The 18,060-nt window shown below is 53.9% G+C and overlaps 8 protein-coding genes across 8 annotated transcripts; 3 read left to right on the top strand and 5 right to left on the bottom strand.

The window, feature by feature from the left end:
- Window positions 1–325: 325 nt before the first annotated feature.
- M409DRAFT_69317 (uncharacterized protein) lies at window positions 326–1,412 on the top strand (the record flags this gene model as incomplete). Its single annotated transcript, XM_033818233.1, has 2 exons — window positions 326–501; window positions 566–1,412. 2 exons carry the CDS (start codon window positions 326–328, stop codon window positions 1,410–1,412), a joined length of 1,023 nt encoding a protein of 340 aa, XP_033662980.1.
- Window positions 1,413–1,952: 540 nt separating this feature from the next.
- Window positions 1,953–3,686, bottom strand: M409DRAFT_58538 (uncharacterized protein; the record flags this gene model as incomplete). Its single annotated transcript, XM_033813937.1, has 3 exons — window positions 1,953–2,108; window positions 2,180–2,437; window positions 2,499–3,686. The coding sequence occupies 3 exons, from the start codon at window positions 3,684–3,686 to the stop codon at window positions 1,953–1,955; spliced, it is 1,602 nt and encodes a 533-aa protein (XP_033662979.1).
- Window positions 3,687–5,973: 2,287 nt separating this feature from the next.
- M409DRAFT_27466 (uncharacterized protein) lies at window positions 5,974–6,513 on the bottom strand (the record flags this gene model as incomplete). Its single annotated transcript, XM_033808586.1, has 1 exon — window positions 5,974–6,513. One exon carries the CDS (start codon window positions 6,511–6,513, stop codon window positions 5,974–5,976), a length of 540 nt encoding a protein of 179 aa, XP_033662978.1.
- A 210-nt stretch (window positions 6,514–6,723) lies between these two features.
- M409DRAFT_27465 (uncharacterized protein) lies at window positions 6,724–6,986 on the top strand (the record flags this gene model as incomplete). The annotated part of the gene is made up of 2 exons (XM_033808585.1): window positions 6,724–6,884; window positions 6,938–6,986. The coding sequence occupies 2 exons, from the start codon at window positions 6,724–6,726 to the stop codon at window positions 6,984–6,986; spliced, it is 210 nt and encodes a 69-aa protein (XP_033662977.1).
- A 171-nt stretch (window positions 6,987–7,157) lies between these two features.
- Window positions 7,158–7,670, bottom strand: M409DRAFT_27464 (uncharacterized protein; the record flags this gene model as incomplete). Its single annotated transcript, XM_033808584.1, has 1 exon — window positions 7,158–7,670. One exon carries the CDS (start codon window positions 7,668–7,670, stop codon window positions 7,158–7,160), a length of 513 nt encoding a protein of 170 aa, XP_033662976.1.
- Window positions 7,671–8,008: 338 nt separating this feature from the next.
- On the bottom strand, window positions 8,009–9,516 carry M409DRAFT_58536 (uncharacterized protein; the record flags this gene model as incomplete). The annotated part of the gene is made up of 3 exons (XM_033813936.1): window positions 8,009–8,147; window positions 8,402–8,882; window positions 8,943–9,516. 3 exons carry the CDS (start codon window positions 9,514–9,516, stop codon window positions 8,009–8,011), a joined length of 1,194 nt encoding a protein of 397 aa, XP_033662975.1.
- Window positions 9,517–11,943: 2,427 nt separating this feature from the next.
- Window positions 11,944–15,384, bottom strand: M409DRAFT_37477 (carbohydrate esterase family 3 protein; the record flags this gene model as incomplete). The annotated part of the gene is made up of 11 exons (XM_033810736.1): window positions 11,944–12,221; window positions 12,363–12,458; window positions 12,510–13,328; window positions 13,391–13,667; window positions 13,807–13,847; window positions 13,956–14,012; window positions 14,062–14,333; window positions 14,397–14,508; window positions 14,551–14,691; window positions 14,811–15,043; window positions 15,098–15,384. Coding segments are annotated over 11 exons (2,613 nt in total), but the record flags the coding sequence as incomplete, so codon positions are not given.
- A 920-nt stretch (window positions 15,385–16,304) lies between these two features.
- M409DRAFT_27462 (uncharacterized protein) lies at window positions 16,305–17,512 on the top strand (the record flags this gene model as incomplete). The annotated part of the gene is made up of 4 exons (XM_033808583.1): window positions 16,305–16,635; window positions 16,689–16,868; window positions 16,928–17,248; window positions 17,301–17,512. 4 exons carry the CDS (start codon window positions 16,305–16,307, stop codon window positions 17,510–17,512), a joined length of 1,044 nt encoding a protein of 347 aa, XP_033662973.1.
- Window positions 17,513–18,060: the final 548 nt, after the last annotated feature.

The following is an 18,060-nucleotide window of genomic DNA, read 5'->3' as shown; positions in this document are numbered from 1 at the left end:
CCCTTCGTCCCGCTAGCACGTCGAGCCATCGCAAACGCAAAAGCAAGCGTCACTTCGACTTCGAGCTTTCCCAACAAAGGCACTGCACCTCCCTCACTTTGTTCTCGAGGTCTCCACAAGAGCAACATCACCACCGCCTGCTCTGCTGCGATTGTAACCCATGAAGAAGATTGCCGACAAGCTCGGCATTGGAAACAAGAAAGACAAGGACACCTCTGAGAAGTCGGCTGAAGGCACTGCGTCCAAACGACAGAGCACTGTGCCGCAGACGAATACCACGACTGCGCCTGCTGCGACGATTACGAGCAAGACGACCGAATCCAAGATGTCTCAAGTTCCGAAGACTATGAAGGCGGCGGTCCTCGCGGGCGTTGACAAGCCGCTTGAGATCAAGGAAGTGCCGGTGCCAGAGGTGAAGTCTGGAGAGATTCTGATCAAGGTGCACGCTTGTGGTGTCTGCCACAGTGACCACCACGTCCATCATGGAGATATGGGTCCACCGTGAGTTCCAGCACCTCCATCCCAACCCTCAACCAGTTCCAGTACTGACTTCTCCTCCTCCCAGCCAAATCGAGCGTCTCGGCCACGAATTCATCGGCACCGTCGTCCAAGTCCCCGAGACCGAGAAGAAGTGGAAAGTCGGCGACCGCGTGGGCGGACCATGGCACGGCGGCCACGACCTCACCTGCAAGTCCTGCAACAGAGGCGACTTCCAAATGTGCGACAACAAGACCATCAACGGCGTCATGCGCGACGGCGGCTACGCCGAATACGCCACGCTGCGCACCGAAGCCACCGTCCGCATCCCCAAGGACGTCGACCCGGCCGAAGTCGCGCCCCTCCTCTGCGCCGGCGTCACCGTCTTCAACGGCATGCGCCAACTGAACGTGCCCCCCGGCGAAATCGTCGCGATCCAAGGCCTCGGCGGCCTGGGCCACTTAGCCGTGCAATACGCCCGCAAGATGGGCTACCGCACCGTGGCCCTCTCGCGAGGCTCCAAGAAGAAGGACTTCGCCCTGCAACTCGGCGCGACAGATTACATCGACACCTCGGCGCAAGACGTCGGCGAAGCCCTGCAAGCCCTCGGCGGCGCGGCCCTCATCGTCGTCACGGCGCCCAACCCGGACAGCATCACGCCGCTGCTGGGTGGGTTGGCGAACCGCGGCAAACTCCTCATCCACACGGCAATCGGGCCGGTCCCCGTCGATACGGTGACCATGGTGCTGAAGGCGCTGAGCGTGCACGGCTGGCCTTCGGGGCATGCGCTGGATAGCGAGGAGGCGATTGAGTTTGCGAGGGTGCATGGGGTTAAGTGTTTGATTGAGAAGTTTCCGTTGGAGAAGGCGAATGAGGCTATGGCGCATATGCTGAGTGGGGAGGTGAGGTTTCGGGCGGTGTTGACGATGGATTAGATGGGATATGGGTGGTGGGGAGAGTGAAGGGAATGAGGAGTGAGATACGAGAAGACACAAGAGACAGAAGAACTAAAGAGAGTCAGAGAATATTGGGCCTTCTTTTCTATTCTCGATCGTCTATCGATTCGACTCGCTCTTCGAGTCTTCCTTCTGTCTTGTTCAATTCGAGCCCTGCTATGAAGACCTCTATCTCTTCTCCTGTGAGTGCGCTTTTACACTAAGCACTAGAATGTTGTATCCACCTCCTCATCGACAAGCACTATCCTACACCCTCCATGCTTGTTTTCCTCGCGTATCCATCTCTTCATGCATTAAAACACAATACAGCAAAGGAAAACAAAAAATTCCGCATCTGGCAGAACTGCAGTCCGCATCTCGCACTTCGCAATCCCAGGGTATCATCATCAATCCATCGCCATTGGCATCAATCCCAAAACTTCCCCCTTCTTGATCAAATCCGCAAGAATTTCTTCACTGTAAAAAAATGTAATGTCAATACCATTGTAACGCCTCATCAAAACTCCTTTACTGTCATTGTCACCGACCCATTTCTATGAAGCTCTCCATCTTGGGCTGCGCGCCGTCCATGGTGCTCGGGGCGCTGCGGCGGCCGTAGGCCGAGAGGTCTTGTTGGTCGATGAAGGTCGTGCGGGGGCGCCAGTGGCGGGAGGTGTAGGCGGGGGTTTCTTCCATCTGTGTGAGAGATGTGTTAGTCAGGGGGAATGTTCGTGGTGGGTTTGGGGTTGGGGGTGGAGTGGACTTACCATGTCGTTGACCTGTTCTAGGGTCAGGCCTTTTGTCTCCGGGACGAAGATCCAGGCGAAGAGCGCGCAGAGGAGACAGGTGCTGCCCCAGACGAAGAAGACTTTGACGCCGAGGCCGTTGGGTGGGTCGACGATGAAGGGGGTGATGACGCCGATGATGCAGTTCCAGAACCAGTTGGATGCGGTGCTCAGAGCGACGGCTTTGCTGCGGATGGGGAGTTGGAAGATCTCGCCGATGACGACCCAGGCTGTGGGACCCTGTTGTAGATGTGTCAGTAGAGTGTCGTGGAAGGATAGGTTGGTTTGGTTTTTAACTTACCCAAGTCGAGGCGAAGAAGAAGACGTAGATGCAGACAAAGCCGATGAGCACCTTGGTAGTCGCAGATGAGTCGAAGGAGACGCCCACGCCGGCGATGATGAACTCGCACACGCACATGGCCAAGGCCCCATAGACGAGCAGTGCTCTCCGGCCGAACTTCTCGATTGCATAGAAGGAAAAGGGTGTGCCAGCGACGTTAACGATGGTGGTGACCATACCAACCAGGAAAGCATTGCTGATGCCGAGGTCCTTGAAGAAGGTGACGTTGTAGTAGAAGATGAAGTTGATGCCAGTCCACTGCTGCATCATTTGCAGCGCGGTACCGATGAAGACCTTGCGGGCGTTGGAATTGGAGTTGGTGATTCCGCCTGAGAAGCATCCGAGCCAGCTGACTTCGCCGACCTGGCGTTCGTAATCACAGTTGGCAACGATTTCTGCGAGCTCATCCTCGATGTATTCCGAGTCCGTTGGTTGACCGCGTACCCGAGCCAGTGCGTGTGTTGCCTTGTCCAATCGATTCTTCTTGACCCAGTATCGAGGACTCTCTGGAAGAAAGAATAATCCTACAGCGAGTATGACGGCCCAAAGCAGTTGGATGCCGATGGGAATGCGGTATGCTCCAGAATGCATGTACTTCTCATTCGCGTATCCAACACAACTGGCCAACATGATGCCGATGGTGATGGCGAATTGGTATCCCGAAACAATGGCTCCTCGAACCTTTCTTGGGGCAATTTCCGACATGTAGAGGATGTTGATGGCTGAGACACAGCCGACGCCAAGTCCTGCAACGAATCTTCCAACCACGAGGCCTGGAATGTTGGCCGCGGCGACCTGGACAACGACCCCGATCGCGAAGATTCCACATCCCGGGCCGATGATGGTGGTTCGTCGTCCGATTTTGTCGGCCAGATAGCCTGAAAGAAGCGCGCCAAAGAAGGTGCCAGCGGAGAGGATGGAGACAATCAAAGACTTCTGCCAGGTGTAGTAGGCGTAGCCGTTAGGGTTCTCCTCGGTCACTGGCACTTGATGTCCATATTGGATCTTGAAGGCCTCCATGCCAATGACGGAGCTGATGTAGCCCGTGTCGTATCCGAACAGGATGCCGGCGAAAGCGGCGAAACCGCACATGAGGTAGGCCTTGAAGGTCACCGGCGCCTCGATGCGCTGCGAGGCGGGAGTCGACATGTTGTCTCGGTGGATGCTGCAGGCACAGAGGACCTATGGTCGGTGTCGTTGGCCCAGCGTGGCGGCGAGTCTCGGTAGATGGAGGAGAAGTGAGGTTGCTGTTCGAGTTCAGTCAATGGCTGCCGAGGACAAAAGCATTCCGCCCCTCGTGTCGAACAAAGGAGCGCTCTGCATTGCCGGAGGCGCGATGCTGGAGCGGAGAACAGAACAAAGCCCAGGAAAGCGTGTGAATTAGAGTCGCACCGTGGAAGAGTAACAAGATTGATGAGTGAAGTCGGGTCCGGTAGTGGGTGCAGCGCAGGGTGCCTTGTGAGCTTGGAGTGGCGGCGATCAGAGGAATCGTGAGCCCGTTCTGTGCCACGGAGGCCTTGCATTAGCGGCCGGGATCAGCTCTTCTCGAAACATGTGCGAATCAGGGCCCCTCGCTGCGGCAACAGAGTTCGCCCCGGCTCTGCTGCCCTTGCAGCCGCGCCCGGTTTGGACGTGGTGCTCACGGGGGCCGAGATCCTTCTGCTGCCCACGAGGGGCCAACTTGCGTGTGTTGAAACGCACTCCACCCTCACCCGCCGCATACCACCAACACCTGTGCCGTACCCATTCGCGCTCTAGACGCCCCGTCTGCGCGTAGACGCCCTCTCCGCGCATGCGCTGCACTGCACTGCACCAGCGCTGGGTCGTCTGCAGAGGCGTACCCGGTAGTCGAAGGTGAGGTCAGTTTAGGAAGCACGCTCCGCGCGGAGTCCACCCTCGAAAACAACGGTCGCTCCGTTCTCCACCCTTGTCCTTGTCGATCTATATCGAAAGGCTCCTATATCGGTACATGGCCCTCACGTGAACCCCCCATCGGTTCATCGTCGTGAATCTTCCGCACGCGCTGCCCGCAAAAGACCCAGTCTAGACTGATAACGCGAGCACGATTCCCCTCATCGAAAGCCCCGACAGAAACCACCTCACTTGGGCTCGGCGGGCTTGGGGGGCTTGGGGGATGCTCGCCGGGGTGTTGACGCCACAGCCATCTCCAGGGCTAAATTCGGGCCAGACGACCGACAGACGCCATGGGCGCCAGCTATGTCGACGTGGCTGGCTGCGATACAACGCTCCTTGCCTTACTCATCGCCCTCGTCAAGTCGCTGTCCAAGCGAAGAGCCGAGAATCGCCAACGATATCCAGGTCACAACTACAAACATCTGGAGGACACGGTGTTGTCATCCGCAAGTTCTGGAGTCTTCGTGTTCTTGTGCCTGTCATCATGAATCCAGATCTCCTGCAAGTACCCGCCGAAAGGGGGCAGGACCTCCACCTCAAAAACAGCAGTTGCTCCCTAAAGTCAGCATAGGAGCGCGATCGAGATCTGACAATCAATCCCTCCCATCTTCTGGCACTTCTTTCGAAATCTTCCAATCCTGCCTCCTATGGCCCAGGACAATTCCACGAGACACCAGCATGACTTCATCGCGCCTGCAGGTGCAGGCATCACGTACATGTGCATCCTGGAGTGCACGTGCATATCGATGAGAGGCTTGTTGACTGGAGGGCATGTCAGTTCAGCTTTGATGCTGTGCGACTGTGATACATGCACAACACTTGAAGATACAGAGCGTAACGTCCATTCGTTACATGTGTGCACTTTCCCATCCATCCATCCATCAACCAGTCCTTCCTGCTGGATTTCTTGACAGAACGCGACTGCAAGTCCCACTGAATCGCTTCCGCAGTCACACACGTGCGCTGCTGGATGACACGACTCGGGTATGCTTGGTCTGGAATCTCATTCGCTCATTACTCTTTCAGCAGCATGGCACTTGTGCCAGGTATCGCTGTTTCAGCATATCAAATGTGCGTGAGCACTGACGATTGAGTCCGAGTCGGCGGTCGAGACAGGTCGTGGATTCCACGGGCATCGATTGGCATGAGTCTTCGTCTCAACTGACCTTCGCGGACCAGCGTCAGAACACCAGGGCATCGTTATACTGCTCGCAATGACCGATCGTTGGTGACAACAATACATCGTCACTGTGCAGCGCATATAGCGCTTAAGTCAGGCATACCACGACCGCCAGCCTTGACCTAAGGAAGAGTTGAGCACATGTCCTCGTCTGGACCACCAACATCTCTCACAGCCATCTGTTGGCTTGACCTCAGCCTGGGTGATACTCTGAACCAACATAACGAGACAGCACGATCGGTGTTTTGAATTAGTAAGTCTTTTCACGATGCAATAGCATCGAAAATACGTTCCGTCTCATGCGGACCACCCTCTCCTCTCATCTCCGCCTCTCAACACAACTTAAGAACTGAAATAATCAATCCCGCTCTGTATAGAATCATGAATCTTCGCAACCACCGCCTGGCCCCTCTCAAGATCCGCCGTCAACTTGGCCACCAAAGGCGCCGAAAAAGTGTCATGATCATTCAACAACACCTTCAACGTTCCCGCAATCACCGCATCCTGCCCAGACTTCTCAAACAGCGCCTTCTTCGCCTTCGTCTCTTCCACCGCAGCGGGGATGCTCACGCCCACGCTATCGATGGTGAACTGTACGATGTCGTGCGAATCGCTGGCGTTGAAGGGTGCTTGACGGAGGTTCGCGTCGAGGAAACCTTTCCTGTTGGCCAGGTGGATCGCGGTGAAGTCTGCCACGAGTCGGGTCTCGCTCAATAGGGAACCATCATAGGCGGCGACGTCTTTGCGGAGGCTTTCGACGCCAGCGTTGATGTTGCTGATGTCTGAGATGAGGGTTTGTGCCGTGATGAGTTCGTCTCGGGCGGTGAGAGGTGTCGCTGTCGCGAGTGCCGCGGTGACTAGGATTGCAGAGAGTAATTTCATCTTGGTTGTGCTGGTGGGTTGTTTGATTCCAATAGTTTGAGAGCCAGAGCTAACAGATGCTTTTGCTAGATCAAGTCTCCGGCGAAGTCTCGCTAAGTGTGTTGGATTGATTTTGATGAGTGCCTTTGCTAACACTTTAATCCAGAACTCCAAGCTCTTAATGAGAACCACAAGCACTGTGAAGAAACAAAGTGTCGAGGACCCATCGTCATGCCTCGGCCTGGTGATCGTCATGCACGCGGAGTTGGCGCCATCTACGATTCTCTGCACGCTACTGAGCTCGGTCTCTGCACCGATCGCGTGAGCTATTGGGTTTGGCACGAGGAGATGCTGCGGCAGACTTTCTTCGGCCGGCTAGCTATGAAAGGCAAGTACGCCATTGTGTTAGATGTGAATGTGGAGTGGTTGACTAACTCTACGATAGTCTGTGGAGGTTGCTCAACGCAGGAAGAATTGTCACCGTCGGATACTGATCAGTACTTCGGCAATCTGCTTCATGGTTGAAGACGTCGTGTTCGACATTGGCCTAGCACCGCTGGACACAACAGAGACAAAGCTGACAAGATCTGGCACTTCACCCTACACGACCCATCCAAGACTCCTCCACCGTCCACCACACAACACAGTATCAGCAAAAGCAACATCTACAACCACTCCGCCTCAACCTGCTTCCCATTCACCTCAAAATCCTTCACACTCATCGCAAAAACCATCAACTTCGCCCACCCCTGCTCCCCCTCTCCCTCCGTCTCATTCCTCCACGTATGCTTCGCCCCCCTAATCACAACCACATCCCCTTCCTTAAGCACCCTCTCCTCCCCGGAATCCAACATCAACCTCACAATCCCCTTCAGCACCCTAAACACCCCGACCGTGATCGTCCTCCGCACCGGCGTCGCCGCCCCCGGGGCGAGCTCGATGAGGGATGCGTTCGTCCCGCCGGGCGGGACGGGGGAGGTTGGTGGCAGTCCGTTTTCACGGTCGGTGAGGTAGGTGTCGATGTCGGCTTCGGTGGATAGGTTCGGTGGGGTGTGGGTTGTGTAGAGGTAGGTGATTTTTCCGAGGGGGATCGGGTGCGCGTGGAGGGGGTCGGGGAGTTTGGAGGAGAAGATTGATGCGCCGGTGGTGGGGGAGAAGGTGGTTATATATTGGGACATGGTGGTTTGGTTTGATTCGATGCGAGGAGGAGGGGATTAGGGAGGTGTGTTGTTGTTTGAGTATTTGGCCTGGCTGCTTTTGAGGTGAGAGAGGAAGAGAGTTGGTCGACTTTGTGGATCTATCGATTGCTCAGTGGAGGAAGAATATTGGATCTCGTTTGTTTCCCCATGGCACATCTTGTATATTTTGTGTGCCTGTCAGAACGCTGGCTCTGAGGGGTTGCCCTACCTCCCTCATGTCAGAAAGTAGTAGCCTTGCCCTTTTCGGCCTTCGCTCGACGACCATCACATCGTGAGGATCGAACTTCTTGATAATAAACATCTCTTCGGTCTGTCCATCAGTGCGAGCCGGTCCAGATGAGTGTCATTAGCCCAGGTATCGGTCGGTCGTCCGAATTGTAGGAGTCGAAGAGAAGCAAGAAGCCGGCTGAAGGACGAAGGATTGTGCATGACCAACCAGCTCGGTGAAGGGATGTTCTGTTGAAAAGTTCGGCGATATTAGAACGGACGATTTTCAGACCACAGGTATTAGCATTTCGAAGCTGCTTGAGATAACGATGAGATATAGTACAGATGAAGCACCGTCGCGTCCCAGACGCATGTGCCCGCAACGAGTGGAAACCGAAACAGCAGAGACATGCAAGCATCCATCAAAAAAGAAAGGTAGTCTGATGACACGGTCCCGCCTTTACAATCCCCTGCACCTGTCTACCATCCCCATAACCACCTACCTCCTCGCCTTATTCCTCTCATACCTCGAACTCCCCCTCCTCCCCACATCCTCACCCTCCCCAACAACACCCACCCCCAACTCCATCCCCACCACAACCCGACTCTCCTCCCTCAAAAACCTCCCCTCCACCCCCGCCTCCCAATCCTTCCGAAAACTCCCCCACGTAGGCTTCCACCCCTCATGCCAACAATGCCCCTCGACATTCCCGTACGCCACCAGCACATACCCATCCAGCAGATCTCTCGCGGCGTCGTCTTCGCATTCCGAGATGCTGCGCCAGATGGCGTCGAGGTGGATGCAGTGCACGCGTTCTTCTTGGATTTCGGGGGCGCTGGTGCGGTTGCGGGATTTCAGGGGGAGGAGGTTCGATTCGTTCATGGCTTGCATCCAGGAGGTGAAGCCGCGGCGTTGGGGGTCGGTGGCGGCGAGGGCCGAGTTGATGCAGGTGTCGAAGAGGGTTTGGAGGGTTTCGTCTGTGACTGTGTTGGTTTCAGATTTTAGCTGTGGATGGGTATGTTTCTTGCGTCTCGTATACTTACGATGACCCGTGTTCACGGCGTGTGGTGGTCCTCCTGCGTTGGGCAGGATCAAGTAGAAGTGGAGTTTGAATCCGAGGGTCGTGGTGCCGATGTGCATGTATGGGAGTTTGCCTGGTCTCAGGAGAGGACTCGAACAGACGTATTTGGCGTAGAGGTCTTCAGCGATATGTTGAGGGAGGGGTGGGCCAAGTTGAGGCGTGCAGTTAACGTCGAAGCAAAATGGCCAGTTTGGTTTGATGACGGCAAGGGTAGTTGGCAAAAGAATGACTTCCTTGACAGAAGCAATATCCTCGCCCTTCATGGTCTCGAGTGGACGTCCGGCGAGCTCCAATCCAGGCTTGAGTGTTGGGACGCTTTGCGGTGCGATGCTTTCGCGAGTGCGCCTTGGTTTGGGTCGAAGGTTTGCGGTGGATGCATTTTGCCATGGACCAAATTCCCTCAAAGGTGCTCTTGCTGTGCTCTTCCTGGTGGCCTTGACAGGATCATTTTGAGCGATTGTTGCGACAAGTTGGGACACTGATGGTCTTTTGACTATGGGATTTTCGCATGCCGAGTCCGCCCTGCGTTTCGCCATGCTTTCATGGAACTGTGGCCACCAAATGAATGATCGATTAGTGAATATTATGGATGCATCAGAAGAAAAGCAAAACGATGGAACCGCACCGCAACGACGGTCGTTCGCAAGGCGACCAAGAAAGTTATATGTTTCGCAAAGGGAGCAGAGAGTAAACAAACAAACGTCGCAACCCTTGTAAACGTGCGGTTCGCGTGTTTAACTCAAGAACACGAATGGAGAAAGTCAAAAAGACGGCAGCGAGAGGTGATAGGGTGTAGCTCGAGGTGACCATGAGTCGCAACGCTGACAGGCCGGCAGTCCCTGGCTTGTGAAGTCGAAAATCTTGGTCGAAGATGCAAGATAACGAAGTCAACTTCAACATCAGATTGCCGGCTGATCTGTGGACTCGTGTTGAGGAAAGACAAGTGCCGTTGTCGTGCCAGAACTCGTCATGAGGGCGTACTCTGTAATTACGGTGACTAGGCATCGCGGTCTGAGCAGCGTACGAATTTCATCTTGTTGACTGTGGGTTTGGACCTTTGAACCGGTGGTCTTCGGAGGGGTATAGAGAAGCCTTTGTAGCATCAACGTCTGTGATTGAATCTTAAGAGCGGATTATGCCCTCTGAGCCACATCAACAACAAGCACCAAAAGCCGCTCCACAATAGTTGCTACTCGTCGACAAATGGCATGTCGTGGCTCCGTTCTGGCAAGTGCCTGCGCTGTCCCATGCACACTTCATGGTGTCTTCCGGACATGTGCATTTAAGCTATAAGTGCCTGTGTTAGTGTCCACGTGCTGTGAGATGTTGTGCGTATTACTTACAATCATCGTATTGTCTGCACTACAACCCCATTCTGCCTGCTCAGGGTCACAACCTGCGCCGGCCGACGGCGATCTGGAGGCCGGAGGGGGGTTTGAAGCCGGAGGGGGGTCTGAGGATGTGGGGGGTTGGCAATTGGCGTCGGAGTCTCCATCGACGAAGATACAAGGACTGGTCTCCTGCCCTGGGCTGGTGTTGCATGGCTACGGACATGTCAGGTTGGGCTGGCCGTCGATTTTTGGATCTCGTCATTCACTTACAGTCTTTCCGGCACAGTCGATTACTTTCTCTGGTCCGCTGGCTGGCTGGTACGCACACTGTCCATATGTGCCGCTGGCGCTGCACGTCTGCAACAGATCTACGTCAGCTTCCTCGTCTAAATCAAAGGTACTGTGAGGACTCACTCCAGTATACGTTGCCGCAGGCGGAGGCGGGGATGGTGCTGTAGTCGTCGTCATTGTCGATTCAGCATCTATCGATGCCTCTGAGGCCATGCCCTGCGAGGCCCACGACTCAACAGCGGCTGGAGCGCTTTGAAGGTCTGGATAGCTGTCCACGATGGCTGTAGGGATCGTGTAGTCATTCGTCCCAATAGTTCTGGTAGAGGTCGTCGCCGTAGCTGGACAGCCGTTGATGATACCACAGTTGGTTGTACAAGATGACTCGGGCTCGCCAGATGTGCATACAACGTTACAAGAGGAGGCGGTGGTCGGGCTGGCAGTACAGCCGTTGTTCGGATTGTCCAGTGGCTATGAGACAGGACTGGGTCAGCATACAATCCATTCTCTCGAGGAATGATCACAACTTACGGCATCATCCCCGCCACCGACGCTACCATCGACGTCTGAACAGTTCGGACCTGTACATCCGCCCTTGGAACAAGCTGGCCCAACGCATCCCGTAGAAGAGCAGTTCGGACCAATGCAAATCCCATCGCTACCACATTGCGGACCGGCACACCCTATTGAGATACAGTTCGGCCCACGGCATGAGCCAGAACTACTATCACAGTCTGGGCCCGAGCAGCCATTGGTCGTACAACCACCTCCATTGCAAACTCCGTTGGTGCAGTGAGAGCCAGTGCAACCCAGGGGCGTGCAATCCGCACCTCGGCAGCTGCCATTCAAACAATCTGCTCCTTTACAGCCGAATGATATACAAAGCTGGCCTATGCAGCGTCCATTGGAACAGTCAGGTCCAGTGCACTGGCCATTGCTCGCGATTGGAGTGGGTTGGTTCTCCGGTGGATTCGTAACTATCGGAGCAGCTGTGGTCTCTGTCGTAGTGACACCTCCAGTGACACTGGTATAAGTCTGGCCTCCACTGGTGTACGTTGTCGTGCTGCCGCCAGAAACGAAGGTGGTTGTGTAGGTTGTAGATGAGCCTGGCACAGGAGTGGATGTCGTAGTAGTTACTTTTGGTGGCGGAGGCGATGTTGGAGTGGTGATAGGCGGGGGCGTAGTTGATGTAGTTGTGGTAATTTTTGGTGGCGTAGGGCCTGGCGAAGTGGTCGTTCCACCTCCAGGCGAGCAAAAGTCACGCCTCCTTTGCAACCGCTTGGGATGTTCCATAATCGGCCGGTCTCGCTTTGCTCGCATCTTTGACGATCCTCCAGGGATCTGGCACCCATCATGCGATGCAGCAATCGCACCATTGTCCGGGTTGACAAATACCGCTTGCGCACCGGTGCGGTTTTGGACTTTTGCGTATAGGACATTGGCACCAGCCATGCCTTCGCCTCTGACGTTGGGGTAATCGCATGCAAGCCATACCGGCTGACTTGGGTAGTGATTACACCAGACATGCGGCTGGCCGCTGAGTGGATCCGTCCAGATATAATCAGCTTTTCCATCATTGTTGATGTTTGCGAATGTAATTTCGGCAGGAGGGCGACCGATACCTGCGAAGGACAGAAAGTCAGTCGCATATTTCTTCCACATATGTTCTCGTTTTTCAAAGTCGAAAATCTCTATTTCAGACTGCTGATTCTGACATCAAGACTGAGACACATCCCAGCATGAAGGAGGAGGCTTTGATATACCTGAAGCATTGGCATCATCCATTGGAGACCACGGGTCGGGATGGTTGTTCTTCCAGATGTTGGTCTTGCCGCCTTTTGATAGCTCGATGTAATCAACTTTGCCCTACTACCGATGAGCAAAAGTCCTAAAAGATGGGGAGTGTATACTTAAATCTCCGTCAACGTCCGCGAAGCGCGAGTTTTTACCAGGCCCCAGGCCGGATGCGATAGACCCGACGGGGTTGAATCGCCAGCCGTTGTCGGCCGTAGGGTCAGGTCCACCATTGAGATACGCCACTACCTCACCTGTCTTGTCGTTGAGACATAAGTAGTCTGCTCGCTTGTCACCGTCGATATCTCCCCAATGCACTTGGTCCCTAGGACAGGCACCAGAGGCAATGGGTTTACCACCGTTGAATGCGTTGAATTGCCATCCATCGGGGTAGCTTGGGTTTGGTCCAGCATTTAAGTACGCATAGGGCTGTCCAGTCGCATAGTCTAGATAGACATAGTCGTCGACACCGTCACCATCGAGGTCGTGAAGTCGTACGCCATCACCACCCGTAGAAGTGTCTGCTGTTCCACGATTCCACCAGATCCAGAGAGCGCCGACATCGTCAATGTAGCAGTAATCGTTGAGGCCATCGCCATCGATATCAGCCAGTCGGATACTGTCTGGATTCTGTGTGATGCCATCTGCAATGTACTTGGCGCCCCCTTGCTGGGCAAAGAATGGTGTTCCTTCGTCGCGAGTCCGGATGTTGAGGAAGCCACTGAGGCCAGCCTGCTGATCCCAGATCATGTAGTCCGCGCGGCCATCGCCTGTAACATCAGACAGGATCAGAGTGGTGAGGTCGTCGTCTGCACCCGTCGCGATACCACCCGCGTTAACGAAGAGGATGTCATAGCTCCCTTGCAGTCCAGTGTTGAGGTAGAGATTAAGGGAGCCACCTTTCCCGGCAACTACATAGTCAGTTCGGCCATCACCTGCACATCGGAAGGCAACAGTCAGCAGAAGTCTCCCTGATTCGACAAAATTATTTCCTGACCGTTCATGTCTGCAAATCGCAACGTCTGAAGATTAGCGTGAGGAACTCCGGTCGCGATAACCCCACCAGGGTTGAACCGCCAGCCATTGTCTGCAGAATTGTCTGGTCCCTCATTCCAATAGACAGTGACAGCTCCAGTATCGCCGTTGACGACTAGGTAATCGGCTTTGGAATCTCCTTTCATATAACCGAAGAAAACTTGATCTCTTGGACCTGCACCGCTGGCTATAATGCCGTTGTTGCTACCGCATGGCGCCCATGGATCAGGCCAATTGTTCTGCACTGTGTCAGTCTAATTCTTCAAGCGCCGCTCGTTGGTGTATCTCGTCGGATCACGATTGCCTGGCAACAGCTTCTGCTGTGTAGGTGTTTTCGATTTGGAGATGCCTGGGCAAGGCTGGTTGATGCACACATACCTTCCAGCAAACAAGTAGGCCTGAGGTCTCGTTGACCCCTGCTTGAGATCAGAATCTGACCACTAGAAAAATCTCGCACAATGCTCACATAGATACTCTGCTTTGCCCTAATCCTTGTCAGTTCGAGCTATCAGATTGGGAGGGGTTACTTCTCACATCACCATCCATATCGAAGAGTTGAACTCCAGGCATATCAAGATGCAAGCCTGGCCTTCTTGTCAGTGCTCGCTCTTACTAAAAAAGATTTCGACTCACCGTCAGCTATTTTGCCGCCAGCCACCCAATTCTTCTTGTAGTTCCAGTCCCCTGGGTGACCAACCCCGAGTGCAATCTCGCATTGAAGCTTGTCATGGTGGAAGACAGGCGGTGGGATACTAGGATCGGGACCACCATTTGCATTGGAATCCACGCCACCACGACTCCCACCACCACCGCCGCTGCTGCCACCTCCCCCTTCCCCAGAGCCGCTGTTGCCGCCTCCACTTCCGGAGCCACCATTAGATGGATCACAGTTGTAAGGATGGTCTCTGCGATAGCGAAGTAAGAATTCGGGCATGCATCTCCATTTCAGGTTAAAACAGAGCACTCACGGGTCGGGACCCACAGGTGGTTGAATCCAGCCTTGTGGAATGTTATGTATAGCTTGATACCAAGTGTCGCCCATCGATTGATAGGCCGCTTCGTTCGGGTGGACGCCATCAACTTCCATGGACTACATTCGTTCATCAGCTAAGCATCGAAGACACAGGCTCGAATTAATACTTACGGGCGTGATGAAAGACATATCTACGAGCGCAACATGTTGACCGTGGTTGGCACGATCGGAGACCATGCCAGGGATCAATGCATTGAACTTCTCAGTGTTGGACTCTTGACGTGAATCTCCTGCCTACAGGCTCTGTCAGTATGTAGTGTCGAAGTAGTTCGAAGCTTTTTCTGAGCCCAAGACGTAGTGCTTGTGCTGTCACTGCGAAAGACTTCGTGATATTCGCCACAGCAAATACGTACTTGAGGGATCTTTGCGACAAGTACGACCGTGTTCGGCACATTCTCGAAAATTTGATCCACAAGATTGGACAACCGCTGGGCTGCGGCATTGGGGTCACTGCCTTCTGTGGAAATGCTGGCATCGGGGTTCATGTCGTTCGTTCCGGCCATGAGCAGCACTATATTAGGATTCTGTGCGAGAGCGGCTCCGCAGGCATTGGCTATGAACTCTATAGTCTTGCCAGGGTAACTGCCATGTCACGTCAGCATGGGACAGGAGAGCAAGAATAGCCGCTCACCGCACCCTTCATTCCAGTAGTCCTGCATATTGCCATTGTGTTGGGTACCAGCCATGACCACATCGTCGCCGGAAAGATCGTTGAAAAGCCTGAGGCGATATCCATTACCGTCCGGGCTTGCAAACCCCCAAGTGATCGAATCGCCCAAAGGAAGAATTCGCAACTCGGTCCCGGCGTCGACTGGAGTGCCTGGAGCGACATCTCTGCTCTCCAAGTTATTCCGCTCCGCATGCGACGGAAGTGGTCCCAGTAAAAGCGAAAGAAAGCAGAAAAACAGCACACGGGACTCCATCATCAAATGAAGGGGAAAACGCGACTTCTCTTGACCGTACCCAGCGACAAGCAAGGAAAGTATGTGAATATGTATTCTCCACAGGATCACACTTACCATAAACACCAGAGCTGCCGAATAGTCTACTAGACACCACCGCGCCGACCGCATCCATCGCCCTAAATCGCTGGTGCCCCACTAGGACAAGGATTGATATACGATGGAGCACTTGCAGACAGGCTTCAGTTCAGCCTTGCTCACTAGTAAGCGGCCGGATGACTGCAGTTGGCATCGCGACGGCCATGGCTGTTCCAGAGGCGCGTGAGCAGCTGAATAGTGCAGCGGATTTCGCGATGAATCGGAGTATGCCACCGGTTTGCTCTCCATCGATGATGCGGAGCGACACTCTTTCGTCCGCGTTGATCCATGCAAGTGGAGCTTTTGTTCAGGAGAAGAGGTATTAAGCCCTAGATACAAGGGAGCGAGGACATGAGTCTAGAGGTGTCCAAGTGAGGTTGAAGACCGGCTTCATCTTCGGTCTTTTGATTGGTTCGGCTGTTGGCGTGACCTAAAGCGGAAACATGTTTTGATCTTCGCCATCAAGGTCTCTGCATATCTTCAAGCACATTCGCATATGCATTGTAGATATCATCTTGTCTGCTCTCTTTTGCCTGCTCAGCACGCGTGGCCCACGCGTGTAGGTACGAAAATTTCCTCATCAACGAGAGTTCTAGCGGTGCATTGAGGCTGAAGTACGCCCATGCGCTAGGCAATAGTACCATTGCTAACTTCGCAGCAAAGAGGGCTGCATCATACCGATGCATACCGTCCAGCCAGGCGAGAATGGCTTGCCGTAACCATAAGTCTCTTGATAATATTTCGGGGACCAACATGTCTGTCCCACCCAGCCTGTCGCTCAGCATTCCTCATCCTGCCTCACGATGCTCTGCCGACTATTACAGCAGACTGCAATTGTCGCCCTGATCCATTTGTCCACCGTTCAGGCTGCGGATCCATCACTCACTGATCTCTTCACTGTGGACGATTCTTGCGATCAGAATGTTCTCCAAGGAATGATCAATGATGCCAGGACACTGCTTGCGTCTGGGCAAACTGCCATCGATGATCTACTCACCTCGAACACATTTGTGAAGACGTCGACCCGCAACTACATGCGCAATGCTTACAATGTCGGTTTCACGACAAAGTATCTTCGTGCTGTCGGCAGTAGCTATGGTCAGCAAGACAAGGACATGCTGAACCAGGCGAAGGGTATGGCCTCATATGCTCTTGAACCAGTGGAGCTATCCTGACACTCCATACAGCTGCACTATCAAGCGTTCAGAGCCTTCTAAGTGGACAAGACGTGAATACGGTTGCAAAACAGAGTCGGCTGGGTGCGAACAACGCATTCATTACCTGCTCAGATACAGGTTACAAACAAACGACCAACGCGCAAGACATCGACCCAAGCCTTCCAGATGGTAGCACTGTTAAAAATACTTGTGAGTCTTTCCAAGCCTCCTTCGCTAGCTCCCTCCAGTACTGACTTTCCGTTCACCAGACCAGACTCTTCGAGATTACGTCTTTGTATATCCCGGCATAACCGACTCACAAGGCAGGCAGAGACGAGTCATCAACCCCCAGAGCAATCCAAAAATCTGTGGCAACGGAGCAATCGCCCTAGCTCAGAGCAACCCGGGCACCATCGATAATGAGCCGATGATTCAGATCATCCTCTGCCCGCGCTTCTTCGACCCCAACTTTCCCAACACCAACCTCAATGTCTCGCCCAAGAGTGGTGGAGACTACATCGGTGCATATCGCTTCGCCGCAGGAGGTCTCATCCATGAGCTTCTGCATGTGGCATACCCCGGTCTGACATGTGAGTTGCTTGGATCTAAAATCTCGGAGACCATCTACTGAACTTGAAACAGTTTCGGATCGCATATTTTACGACACGAAGAATAACGACAAGGTCATCACATCGTACGGCCCTGAAGACATCTACAGCATTGCGACGAGACCTAAGAACGAGCTCCAGCCAAAATTTGGTGATGTCACGACGCTCAATCTTCCTGATGCTTATCGTCTTTTTTGCGATATGTGTCAATTTCCCAACGTCAAATGGTCTATGTCGCGAAATTGATCATCGCGGGGATGGATGGAATGGACATCTACATCGTCTAAGTGAAGTCAATCAGAAGACAGTTGCACATGCCTCACACTGTGGAGCATGCTTCCTTTCGAAGAGGTGTAGTTGGAGGAGCAACTAGGAGGACCATCAGAGGCAGTCAAGACGCCCCCAAAGGGCTCGATCGCATTTCTATAGTCGAACCAAATTGATTGACGTTTATTTCGACGTTGCTTCGCATTCATTGAGATTAGTAGCATAAGGTGATGTTGCGAGACTAAAGATGCTCTGCACGTGCCTTGGCGCGGAGGAGCTGCAAGATGACCCTGCGGTGACGACCTCTCAAAAGCTGTCACGCGCTGCCGCCGCACAACCACCACCAAAGACGTTCGTTTTGAAAGAGGCAATGCGATAACAAATTCCTCGACTACTCGACTGTCCACCCACTTACTGCGCGACTCGACATACTCGATCCAGCAGCAAGTCGCGACAAACCTCCAGCGATGCGGTAATCTCGAGGACCCCAAACAACACCCCTTCAAAGCCAGACCATGGCTGCCTGG

This window comes from Zasmidium cellare, assembly GCF_010093935.1.
Source record: "Zasmidium cellare ATCC 36951 unplaced genomic scaffold M409scaffold_37, whole genome shotgun sequence".
In the NCBI taxonomy this organism is placed as follows: domain Eukaryota; kingdom Fungi; phylum Ascomycota; class Dothideomycetes; order Mycosphaerellales; family Mycosphaerellaceae; genus Zasmidium; species Zasmidium cellare.
This window is presented reverse-complemented; position numbering and strand designations above follow the sequence as displayed.